Consider the following 13,510-nt stretch of genomic DNA (forward strand, 5'->3'; position numbering starts at 1 on the left):
CCTCCCAGTATATTATTCATTATTCTTTGTAATATAGGGAGGATTACTTCTTCCAGGTTCTTATAGTACATTAGTGTGATTCCGTCAAGACCTGGCGATTTGCCACTTCATTTTTTTTTATTATTTGTGCTATTTCATCTATTACTTTTAATAGCAATAAGAAAGGATAAAAATATAAGAGGAATTAACCTTGGAACTCGATACTACAAAATTAAAGCCTTTGCCGATGATGTAATCGTAACCACTGAAAACCCAGTGGAAAGTATCCAAAAAACGCTTGCACAACTGGAAGAATTTGGGAAGGTCTCTGGGTTCAAACTGAATAAAGGAAAATCCAAATTATTAACGAAAAATTTGCGTTAAGTTGGAACAAGAGGAACTGGAAAATACAACAGGTAGCCAATAAGGTAAATTATTTGGGGGTTTGGATCACCAATAAGAATATAAACTTATATAAGGACAATTATGAGAAGAAGTGGAAGGAAATAAAAAAAGAATTAGAGACTTGGTGAAAATTGAATTTGTCCCTGTGGGGGAGAATATCCACAGTTAAAATGATGGTATTGTCAAAGATTATTTTTATGTTCCAAACAATACCTATAATTAGAGGCATAAAGTGTTTTAAGGAATGGCAGAAAGACCTTGCCAAGTTTATTTGGCAAGGGGAAAAACCACGCATAAAATTTAAGCTACTAACAGAGTTGAAGGAAAAAGGAGGCTTTGCGGTCGCTGACCTTAAACTGTACTTTGAGGCAGCGTGCTGGACATGGATTAAGGACTGGATATTAATTAAAAACACGGAAGTCCTAGATCTGGAGGGATGGGATATTGTGTACGGGTGGCATGGCTACATAGGCTATGACAAGGTTAAATCCCACAAAGGATTTTTAAATCATATTGTGAGAAGGGCATTATATAAAGTATGGGAGAGAAGTAAAAAATCAGTAGTAACCAAAACACCATGGTGGCTGTCACCAATGGAATCTATGTTGGTTCACAGGATAAATATGAACAGCGATTGACTAACATATAAGGATTTAGTAGAGGAAACAAGTAAAGGACCTAAGCAAATTGAAACAGAAGGGAATAACCCGGCTGGAGTACTATCAATTAAAAGCCACCCTTGAAAAGGATAAAAGAACCAAAGGATTTGACAAAAAAATATCCTATCTGGAGAAGGATATTTTATATAATAATCAAAAGATACTTTCTAAAATGTACAAACTACTTTTGAATTGGCAAAGAAAGGAGGGAGATATCAAAGAAATTACAGTAAAATGGGAGAGGGAGCTGGGACATACGACCAAACCCAATATTTGGAATGAATTATGGACTAAAAATATAAAATTCACGGCTTGTTTCCTTATAAGGGAAAATCTTATGAAAATGTACTATAGGTGGTATCTGACCCCTGTAAAACTTGCAAAAATAAATAAATCAAACAATAACAAGTGCTGGCGATGTAAGGAACAGATAGGAACATACTACCATATGTGGTGGTCCTGTCTAGAGATACAAAGTTTTTGGAACATGATTTATGAAGAGATAAAGAGATTGATAAAAACTACATTTAGCAAGAAACCAGAAGAATTTTTACTAGGAATGGTTTCAGTTAATATTCCCAAAAACAAAACTAGGCTATTTATGTATGCAACGTCAGCAGCAAGGGTTATAGTGGCAAAACACTGGAAAGATAAAAATACACCCACTAAAGAGGAATGGGTAGTCAAATTGTGCCAGTACTTGGAGCTCGAAAAACTGACAAATGCAATAAGAGATAAACCTAAAAAATTGGTAAAAGAAGAATGGGAATGTTTAAATAATTATTTAGGGGACAAGAGCTCAGCAAGAAAGACCTTTCTATGTTTAGAATGACACCGCATAGAGAAATGTTCCCTGATACCAAGATGAGGGATTCCTTTGGAATGCAGATAGAGATAATAGATAAGAATAATGATCTGTTGTGAGCTTGATGGAAGTGTACAATAGATGAGCTTTCCTGCTTTGGCTCATCTTCCTTTTTCTTTTTCTTTTTCTTTTTCCCCCTATTTTTCTTTTTTCTTTTCTTTTATCTTTTCCATAGTTGCTTATGTTCTGTGTCATGTACTTCGATATTTTTTGTAGTTTTTAAAGTTTTTCCCCACCATTACTATTAAGGAATTTTCCTTTGTAATTTTGGTTGTCTATATTTATATGTACCTGTTTAAAGCAAAATAAAAGTTTTTTTAAAAAAAGAATTAAGGTTAAAGTTAGTCCTGGTGTATATTCAGTTAGTCTAAAACACATTTCTCCTTCTGTCTCTTTTAAGTCAATCTTAAGTGTTTTTTTAAGTCTCTTTGAGTCAATCCGACTAATATTCTGTACCGCAGCATGTCAGGCAGAGCCCAACACTTTGGACACAAATATATCTTGTTTGGATGCCTTCACAATCTAAGCATACCTTTAGAGGCACCTTTAGGCAGGGCTCGTCATATTTATCTGTCCCACAGAGGTGCCCTGTTTCACCAAACACATACAATGCATTTGAGACAGACATATATCAGTGATGCAAATGCTGGTTGAGTTGCCTGTCGCCCCCTGCCCAATACCACAGATATTATTATTTACTAAAGCACCACATCCATTTAATCATTCATTCACTTGCCTCACGTAAAGAGGGTAAATACCTTGTAAAGCATTGTAACATTACTAGGGATCTTTCATTCGGAGAATCAGCCGATTATTCTGTATCATCTGAATTACATCCCACTGGGCCTGCGGCTGCAACCCAAGAAACAATTTTGTGGAGTGAACCATTCAGTATTACATATACATAACACCACCATCCCTTGCTCCCCGAAGCAAAGCACACACAGTAGGTGGGTGTTCAGCTTTGGTTTCTCATTGCTAATCTGCTTTTACCAACAGGAAGACCACAACAGAGTAGCTGAAAGCATGGTGGAGCATCAGTAGCTCATATAAGACTATGTTTAAGGTCTATCGTGAGCACTGAGCTGTTACACCTTCTTGCACCTGTGTTAAATACGGTAAATCCCTAATTTCAGGCTGTGTACACACACCAACATTTAAAGTATATTCACACATACCAAGAATCCTGGGAACTGTAGTTTACCCATTGCAAATTTTGCTCAATATAGAAGAATGCATAGCTTTGCAAACTGCTGTGCATAAACAACAGTTTAAATTGCCAAATATGTTTTGTCCGGTTCTTCATCAGTGGCAAATACTGATAAATTAATGTAGAGTACACAATGAACTGGTTCACACATAACTTTAAACCATAGTTATGGTTCCTAAGACTGGAAGCAGACCGGAGTAACAGCTTTCAGAGATAAGGAAGCTTCTCTTGGCTTCTTTCAAAATCAATTGGAAGGATGAGTTCAGGAGTCACAACTGGGAAGCGTTAACCCCCCCCCCACACACACACGTTAGCTACACCCTATTGAAAATTTCCTCCATGCTGCTAGGCTTCAAAAAAAGTGTCTATTGGTTGCAGTAGAAGGTGTGACGATTTTACAATCCTGTGCCAGGGTTTGGAATTTGTGTTTCAAACGTGAGTGCGGGTTCTGGGTCAAATTCTGGTTCATTTAAAAATCTTGGACTTAGGGGGACAGCCTGGAGCAGGAGTTCATTTCTACAGATAAATGTAGTGACTGTTTCACCGAACAACACTTACATACAGGAGTCTTTTATTATTTTTATGTTTCCTTAGATTGGAAATTATTATTATTATTTACTGAATTTGTTAGTAACTTTATCTTACACAGGGCAACCCAAAGAAACTTACAAAGAAAAGAACAAGAGTGAGAACTGGTGCTTTAATAAAAAATTACACTGCATTTTTCCCCCATTCTCCATTAGTGATAAAACAAATTGCAGAGAAATCCTCATGGGTTGGATGCATTGTTTTTCTCTCCAATTGTTTTTTCCATTTAGTTTACTCTCTGTAGACCTTTCCTAATAAATATAAGAATTCTCTCATTATTCCCCTTTACCTCATTTTAAAAATTATCCCTCCAGAAATTGGAAGATCATAAAGATATCTAGTTTAATTATGCTTCACATAGAAACTAGAACATAAGAGCCCTCTGGATTGGTCAATCAAGTCCAGCATCCTGTTCTCATCATGGCCAACCAGATTATTTATATACATTTACCAAACAAAATATCTAAGATAATTCATTCTATGTCAATATGTAAGTACAAGTCCATCCAATTTATCCACATATATTTCCTCACAAAATATCTTAGATACATCCTACAGACATAAGAATGAATTATTTCTCCAAGACAAAAAGGCAGCCCAACATTGCGATTTGCTGGTCATTTCGCAATTGTTGGGTGTAGCCCCAATATTCTTCAAACCTGGTACAAGTACAGTTTTTTCCCCTGGCCTGCCCAAAGTTGATTTATTTAAAATTTGACATATTCTTAGAGTGTCAGTATCAGATTTGCTTTCCAATACTTTATGGAAACAATTCTAGCTGCCAATTTTAGCTGATGGAAGAGAAATGTATTTTTATCAGAGAAGCAAATTGTTGGAAGTTTTGTAGCCATGGAGGGAAAACCAGCTTACTTCAATCCCAACCCCTACCAATACCCTCCCCAATGGTTCACTAATTGTAATTGACAACAGAACTATTTAAATAATCCCTGTAGTTCTGTTAGACTTGTTACAGAATGATTAAACCAATGACTGAACCCTCTTCTGAGTCCAACCTTCATGCCAACGCACAAGCACGCTAATAGTCAAGATCCGTTTTACGGATCATTTGAACAGCATGACAGGGACTGTCAGTAAATCATATATTGCTCAGGTGATCATTAACTGTTTACAGTGGACCCTCTGGTTACGAATTTAATTTGTTTTGGGGGTCCGTGCAGACCCCAAAGAATCCGTAACCAGAGGCGCCGCTTCTGCGGACGCAGAAAGCACGATAGAGCATATACACCCAGCATGCAGAGTGCTTCTGCGCATGCGCAAGCAGCAAAAACTGGAAGAATACACTTCCGAGTTTGCCGCTTTCGCAACCTGAAGATTACATATTCAGAGCGGTATGTAACCGAAGGGTCTACTGTAGTTTAAGTTGCCATTCTTCTTTAGCTGGGACTTGGCTTGCTTTCCAAATCCTCCATTATTTCCTTCAACTCATCCTAATGAAAGAAGCTGCAGCAAACCCACCTCATTCTTATCCAGGAACACCGCCAATTCCTCTGCATCCGTGGGATCCAATTCCACAAGGCCTGTGGCTACAATCGCAAGGAACGATTATGTTAATGGTTCACTCACTCTAGTATAAATTCCCCCTCCTAATCATAGCAGTCCCTAAAGTTACCAAGCTGGAAAGAGGACTCCAACTGAAAAGGTCTGTGTTACTGTTTTGGACAGCAGGTGAGCAGTAGAAGAGAGCTTCTTGCCTGTAGTTCACAAGAGAAGGTTTTTGTTTATCAGAATTGAGCTGGAAGGAAGGTGAGGGCTTTCCTGTTATAGTTAGAAGCTCAGGGGGAGCTGTGCCATCTGACACTGGGGTGTAGACATAGGGGTTAAATAAGTAATAAAAATAATAATGCCCATCTGACTGGGTTGCCCCAGCCACTTCAATGACAAGAGACTTCTCAGTTTGGGGATTCTGGTGAGCAGCAAAGAACTGATCTCTCTCCCAGGTGCTTATCACAGGCATTGTTTCTGCTGGTACCAGCCCATCGGCTTTCACCTCCCAAGCTATGTTGATCCTATCCTGTGCGTCCAAGTTGCAGTTGCTGGAGACGCTGCTGAAGAGAAACCTCCCTCAGACAGTTGCGGTAATCTTGATCTTTGTAATCTGGTTTAAGAGCTAGGAATGGGGACAGGTTCCTGACAACATCTCTTGATCTTTCCAAAACTCTACATTTTGAAGCTGAGAACATCATTATATGTTACATTTTTAGGTGCATGCCTTAAGTTTCTAAGTTCAACAAGCAGGTGCTTGAAAATGTGTGTATCATGTTGATATGCTCAGCAGAGAGCTAGGATTCGTGAGAAATAGTGTAATATGTGACATGGCCTTGTGGGCTCCTAGATTTTGTTAATCAGCTGGTTAACAGGAAGTCCTCAGTCAAGGTAATACCATTCAAGGGCTAGTCACTAACAGTGGGATTCATGCAGCAGATCAAAATCTGAATTAGGGGCCACACCACCGATTCTCTCCTCAAACGTTTTTCTTAGGCTGCCTCATTCAGCTGTAACACCAAGGGAAATTGACAGATTCTCCTGTCCGTTGTGCTTGCTCAGATCAGGACACCCCACTCAAGGCATGCAGCAGAAACAAGCCTGACACACCAGACCCCACACATTTCTCCCAGGCTGCCTCCTTCAACTGCAGCACCAACATCCTATGACTTTTGACAGGTCTATGGTGCAGTCGTGAATATAAACCGTGGGAACCCAGTAGGCCATGAGGTGATTGTGGATTCTTGGCCGGATTGCAAAGCGGTCCTGACTCGTCCACGGACAGAGGTAGTAGCCTTTGGGGATTTTGTGGGAGGTGCTTTGTGGGATGTCAGCAGGAAATGCTGCGTGTTCTGTGCTTGGACTTCCTCTAAGCCAGGCTCAAACCGAAGGGGATGTTGGCTTTTGTTTAGGAGGGCATCTTTGGCAGGGGTCATTCCACATCAAATCCACGCAAAAAACAAGGGTTTCATCACCCACTGTCTTGAATTTTGATGAAACTTGGTGTACACCCTTCCCTTATGGTTGAAACAAACCCCCTTAAATTTCCCCCCTCTATCTCAAATGGTTTTAACTTTATAGCACTTCAAAGTTTTGTGAAATCTGCGCTGTCTGTCCCTCTTGAGACCCTCGGCACATGTACATTTCATTTTTTCTCCATAACCAATGATCAGATCAGTTTTTCTAGTGTTGAAGTGGTTTTGATCAATTGTGTTTGATCTGTGCAAATCCATTGTGAAAATTCAATGGGATTACTTCCTGATAGCCAATTTTCACAACTTCATATTCAAATATCCCCAAATTAAAACAAGTATGCACTTTACTTTTGGGGGGAAACTTATAATAACCAATATTATGTTAATTTTTATGAGGAACACCTTTCTTTCATTAATTTTTCCTATTACAGCTATGGATTGTAGGAAAGTTGTACCCAGTAGCCATTTCCACCCCCCACGATGTCCAAAAAACGTAAAATTTTCATTACAAGGAATAAAAAACCCATTAATTTCATTCTTTGTTAAGAAAGAACATGTCTTTGCAATAATTTTCAACATCACAAACTTTGAGTTCCATCATGGCCACACGCTGAAAATTGAGGTTTTCTAAACCTGGTTTTTCCAGCAAAAAAAATACATTTATAATTTTTTTTAGGCATTTATAAAATCTTTTGAGTGCTGGTGTGTTTTTTTCCTGAAATCATCATCCTCTTATTGAGCTCTGTGTAAGATTTCAAAGAGATCTGATCATTGGTTATGGAGAAAAAAAATTAAGTGTACAGATCCTGAGGGTCTCAAGAGGGACAGACAATGCAGATTTCATGAAACTTTGAAGTACTATAAAATCAAAACCATTTGAGATAGAGGGGGGAAATTTAAGGGGGTTTCTTTCAACCATAAGGGAAGGGTGTAACACCAAGTTTCATCAAAGTCCGAGCCAGTGGATGACATGACTGCATTGACATGACGTGGAATGACCCACAGGTGAAAGTTCACTCATCATTTCATCTCAACATCAGGAAAAGCTTTATCTGATAAAGTGTCAGGAGGCAGTTAAAAGCGCAGGAATTTTACCAGAATAAAGTTGGCAACCTGAGAAGAATTGGTTAGAGAAGGGCATGGCAGGGAGCCTATCCTAATGAGTTCCATCTCTCTCTCTTTTAGGCCGATACAGACAATACAGATTTGTATAAAAACATATATGCAGCCTTTTACTGGGATCTTGATGTGTACCGGAGACTGTTGCTGGACACAGATGCTGTCAACTGGAAGCAAAACTTTCGTCTCTATGGTAAAAGGCAGTTCTTTCTAAGGGAAAAGTTATGAGATGAGAGAGTCCCCCCCGCCCCTTTAAAACGACATTACTGTAATTAATGTACCGTAAACTGTGGTGACTGGTTCTCATTGGAACTGGTAGGGCAGAAGGCAGGGAGACCATAATAGGCAGCATTTGCCTTCTACGAGAGGCAAAACTGAGACTAAGGAGGAAGCTGATAGAAGTGCCCCCCCCCCCCGATTGGATGAAAGTAAAAAGCAGGTGGGAGGAGGTGGCTGTGGGCAGATAGCGCTTGAAGAAGCAGGCCCCATTCACCCTGAAAGACCAGCCTCCACTGAATATAAAGTGCAGGACCAGCACAGCCATCAGGCGGAGTGAGGCAGCGGATGCCCGAAGGTGGTACCCTCGCTTGCCCCAGTGCTGATTTCCAGTGAGATGTTGTCAAAATTGCACGAAATCTTGTGGAGTGAGATCTCACCCCCATCAGCATGCTCTCACCCAAATTCAGTATCAATACCTGTGCCTCTTCTCTGCCAGTGGATGGTGGTGGCAGTGGCAAAGTGACACTTCCGGTTTCACCTCAGATGGCAAAACGAGATGTGGTGCCCCTGATAAAGTGTCTCATACACTTAAGTGCTGTTGAGAAATGCAGTCAAAAAGCGGAAGCCCATTGAGAAGGAGGGAGGGACTCAAAAGGAACGTGAAGAGGATAGAGAAAGTAGTGGTTAAAGATTTGGGAAGAGGGAGGCATTTTCACCTGCTACTTCAACATTTGCAAGGAAAGAGCAATGTGAATATTGAGAGGCCATGATGGTTTCCGGAGGAAATGTGAAGCAAGAGAGTGAAAAGCTGGAACTGTGAAATCAAGGAGTACGTGGAGTTTTAGCCAGGAGGTGAAGAATATCAGTGAGTGGAAATGAGAGGAAGGCAAAGGAAGAAAAAAGAAAGAGCTAAAGAGTGAAAATACTTTATGTGATCACTTCAAAGAGATCCTTTAACGAAAAGGAAGTCACTGGAGTGTAACCAAAAGGAAATGTAGGTAAACCAAAACATGGGAGGAAACCACACAGGCAGCTGAATTAAGAATAGAAGTCTGGGTGAACAGGACAACAGGCAAAATAGAAAGAAGAGAACTGCAATAGTCAAGCATAGAAAAAATAAGATAATAAACTTGGGATAGCTCAGTCGGTAGAGCATGAAACTCTTAATCTCAGGGTCATAAGTTCAAAGCTCCACGTTGGGCAAAAGATCCCTGCACTGCAGGCAGTTGGACTAGATTACCTATGTGGTCCCTTCTAACTGTCTTTTCGCACCTTGGCTGTGAATTTTTAAATGGCAAATAAAAGGTAGCTAAGCAGTGTGGTAACATTTGAATATATTTTTATTTGATTTCTAGGGCTATACCCTGGATTAGACTGAAGCCAACCCAATCCACAATTAACATGTGCTCATTATGGCTATTCCAATCCCTTTTCATCATATCTATCCCACATACAGACTGCAGGATGGGGAAATGGTCAGTATTCCTTGCTCCTTGTTGTTCAGGACTGCAGAGGCAGAGAGGGTGTAACTACACCTTAGGCCCAAACTAGGCATGAGTGACATTCACACAAATCAGCAATGGCATCACATGGCAACACGAGAACGGGCCTTCTTTGTAGTGGCTCCCTGTCTATGGAATCCTCTCCCCAGGGAAGTTTGCCTGGCACCATCATGATACACCTTTAGGCACAAGGCAAAAACGTTCCTTTTTAACCAGGGCTTTAGTTGATCTTATTGACATCCAACACCCTTTCAGAATGTGTCTTTTTTTTTGGGGGGGGGGTTTACTGGGTTATTGCTTTTGGTTTGATTTTATATGTTGTGGTCTTGTTGTGAACTGCCCTGAGACCTCCGGGTACAGGGTGGTGTATAAGTTGAATTATTATTATTATGGCTTTTAAAATGTCAATATCAGGTGTCAAATTGGAAGATGGGTAGTGCCATCAGGGGACTGCCATCGGAAAGGGGGAGGGAGGCAGGGGGATACAGGGAGCCTCCGGCGCTTCTAAGAAGCAGCTCCTCGTCTGGCAGTGGAGAAAGCCACACCTCCAGGGAAGCAGGGGGAAGGGAAGGCTCAAAGATGCTACGGGGAGCCCAAGCGCCTCAGCTAGCCCGGCCGGCCAGGAGGCAAACACGCTGCTTCCGTCGCCCTGCTTGCGCACAGGGGTGAAACGCAAGGAGGGGAGGCGGAGATTTGGGGTGTCTAAGTTCCTATGCTGGTGGAGAAACTGGAAGGGGCCACTCCCGGAATCTGCAAGTGACTAAGACGGACATGAACTTTGGAGTTTTGCACCGTAAATAGTTTGCACCAATAAAACCTGAAAAAGAAAGGTCGGAGTCTTGCCTGGTTACTCACGAGCTTCCACCTGCACATCTGACAGGTAGGGGGCTTTAACATTTTGCCCCCTACTGCGGGCCTGATGCACTGAACAACTTCTTGCCCTATCCTCAAAACACACACACAATTATCCTTCATTGTTGAATATTTTACTATTTTACAGGGAACCAGAATGGGATCTATGACGTCTCTAAAGATGCTGCTGCCACCAAGAAAATACATCTGACTGCAACTCCCCACTTCACCTACCTGAACCCTAACCCAAATAAAATGCCTCAGCGCCAGTAAGTGTCCACCTTGCTCCCCCCTTTCTTCCTTTGTGCTTGAGGCACTGGTTAACCTGTGATGCTTCCAGTTGGAGAATCTCCAGAACCAAAATACTATGGTCAAACCTTGCATTCACTCTTTCCAAGTCTGCCTTCTCCTGGCTGGCACAGCAAAGCACCAAACGTGGCACTACAAGTTTCCTAAAGATGTTTTGTCTATTAATGGCTATGTTGACACCATAAAGCAGCCCATATGTACAAAAGCAAACTGGTTTCCTGCTTGCAACTTACTCAGGTTGCTGGCCAGTGTTAACATGTGTTGGACTAGATGATCTGAGCCAAAAAGGTGGTTCCTGGGTTCTCCTAACATCTCTGTCTATAGTGTTCTTGCCTGTCATTTCTTCCAGGCTAGATCCCAGCTTCACAATTTCCACCTTGAAAAGCTCCCATGTTGACATCCTAAATGAAACATGGCCCCATGGAGGCAACGAACAAAGCCGACGGTTCCTGGACAACATGGTGAAGTGCTTCCCCAGTATCAGCATCCTGGACAGCAATGGTCATCCTATCAGCTGGAGCATCATGGATCCTCTTGGTGCACAAATACATGGCTACACCCTTCCATCCCACCGCCGAAGGGGCTACTTAGCTATAGTGATGAGGGCACTGTCCATGCAAATCCATGCGGCAGGGTGCCCTGTATATGGCCATACTGCCCTGAATAATGTCCAAACGCAGAATTTGCTGGACTATATGGGCTCCCAGAGATTATCTGAATTGTGTCATATCTGCATACATTCTTCAACTTAGTAAAGGGAGGAGGAGAGAGTCCCAAAGTATCTCCTCTCTTTGACTTCAGTAGCTCTCTGAATGAAAGAGAAACAAACCCATCACTACACCAATCCTGGAGTTTCCTGTTCCTCTATTATACGTATAGGTTTAAAAAAATATATCATGCAAGGTACCTTAAGCCATATATCTAGAATGGTCAACCAGCCAAGCAATGGTCTAATGATATAATAGTGAAGCACTAGCATTTCCAATGCTTTTTGGGGGGGTGGTATTGGTTTGTGTGTTTGTGTTTTGTTTGTTTGTTCTTGATTTTATTACGTATTTTGTGTTTTTATATTGTATTTTTATGTTGTGAGCCGCCCTGAGATCTATGGATGAAGGGCAGGGTATACAAATTTAATAAAGAATGCATAAATAAATACCATTAGGCCAACCAAAATATCACAATATATTGCGCATGTTTTTGAGTTCTCCCAAAAGTCACGGGTTGACATTGGTGGCCAATCTTTTTTGGGACCATGGGCATATTTGCAAACCTGATAAAATGTCATTTACAACCGCTCACATTTGCACTGCAGCCACACACTCACTCTAAACCCTACCCACCCGCAGTCCCACCAGCAATTACACTTGAAAAAGGCATTTTCCGTTTTTTAAAACATAATACCAGGGGCGCTCTTTGTGAAGAGCACACCAGCGGAAAAGTTAACCTTTCATCTTCCTGCAATTTCCAGGAAGATCATCCCACACCAATTACATTGGAGCCAGTAGTATGCTTTGTTTCCAAATCTAGTTGTAACAGAAGAGGGGTGTTATAAGAATTTTAAGGACATATACATATATAAAAATTCTCTGCAAGGTCAAAGTGGGAAACCTCCCCATTGTCTCTTTCCTCACAAATCCTGTCCTCACAAATCCTGTCTTAAGGGCACATTCAAGATATGAACAGGGTGTGAGCCTGTGACCTAGATTCAGGAATTAAGTAGTTATAATAACAAAAGAGTGGCTAAAACCCAGATAATGCAATCAGGTAACTTGCCAGACAGGAGATAAACAACACACTCAGATTTCTGTTGTAGACCGCCTTTTCTGTGATGTAGGTATGATGTACCTTGGGGGGTGGTCTTGGGCTACACCACTTCTGTGATGTATGCATGATATTTCTGGGATTGGTCCTGGACTCCAGGGCGGGCCATTTAAAATGTCTATATAAGGGCTTGCACACATGGCTTGGGGTCCTCCTCCTCTCTCCTGTGTGTTGGGGAGCACCCTGTTGCAACAGTTAATAAAGATCAGGCTTACTAGCTGCTTTACTTCTCAATATTCTCTGGTCTCTGTTATTTTCTCCTACCGATAGAGAACCAACAAAAGGACTCTGTGTGGGTTCTTGGGTACCCCATAAGGAAAATGGAGCAGGTTTTTTTGCTTATATCAAGGGGCAATTTTGGAAATCACACATGGAGAGGGAAGAGTTAACCCTTTCTTCCTCAGCTATACCCCCCATCACCTTTTCCCATACCAGGTCAGCTTAATCACCGTCTACTACGGAAGGCTTTCTCATCTCTAAAAAGGAAGGACTGGTCGTTACTCAGGTCTGCTTCCATCCTTAGGTGAACATTAAATCATAGTTGAGTTTTAACTGTGGTTTAAAGTTATGTATGAACCAGCTCACTGTGTACTCTGGATCGACTTATCAAAATTTGGCACCAAGACAGAAGATATATACAGTGGTGCCTCGGGTTACATACGCTTCACGTTACATACACTTCAGGATGCACACTCCGCTAACCCAGAAATAGTGCTTCAGGTTAAGAACTTTGCTTCACGATAAGAACAGAAATCGGGCTCCGGTGGCGCAGTGGCAGCAGGCCCCATTAGCTAACGTGGTGCTTCAGGTTAAGAACAGTTTCAGGTTAAGAACGGACCTCCATAACAAATTAAGTACTTAACCTGAGGTACCACTGTATATATACCCCTGGTGTATAACTTGGAGTGCATTTTCTTGGATTCTTACTGAAACAAATTGAAAGGGAGCTTCTACACCACTGGGAGGTTGGGCATCCTGACTTTTGCATGTTGTCAGAGCTCATC

General features: G+C 41.4%; 1 protein-coding gene across 3 annotated transcripts; it reads left to right on the forward strand.

The window, feature by feature from the left end:
* The first annotated feature begins 4,441 nt into the window (after positions 1 to 4,441).
* Positions 4,442 to 11,866, forward strand: LOC114601974 (glycine N-acyltransferase-like protein 3). Of its 3 annotated transcripts, none has more exons than XM_028739658.2 (6): positions 4,537 to 5,366; positions 5,665 to 5,802; positions 6,389 to 6,496; positions 7,870 to 7,996; positions 10,525 to 10,645; positions 11,035 to 11,866. In XM_028739658.2, the coding sequence occupies exons 2-6, from the start codon at positions 5,725 to 5,727 to the stop codon at positions 11,435 to 11,437; spliced, it is 837 nt and encodes a 278-aa protein (XP_028595491.2). In that variant the 5' UTR covers positions 4,537 to 5,366; positions 5,665 to 5,724; the 3' UTR covers positions 11,438 to 11,866. The 3 variants fall into 3 exon arrangements, with proteins under 3 accessions (XP_028595517.2, XP_028595491.2, XP_028595484.2); XM_028739651.2 differs by having other exon boundaries at positions 4,538 to 5,392; XM_028739684.2 differs by lacking the exon at positions 6,389 to 6,496 and having other exon boundaries at positions 4,442 to 5,392.
* The last annotated feature ends 1,644 nt before the right edge of the window (positions 11,867 to 13,510 follow it).

This window comes from Podarcis muralis, chromosome 1, assembly GCF_964188315.1.
Source record: "Podarcis muralis chromosome 1, rPodMur119.hap1.1, whole genome shotgun sequence".
NCBI classification, from domain to species: Eukaryota; Metazoa; Chordata; class Lepidosauria; order Squamata; family Lacertidae; genus Podarcis; species Podarcis muralis.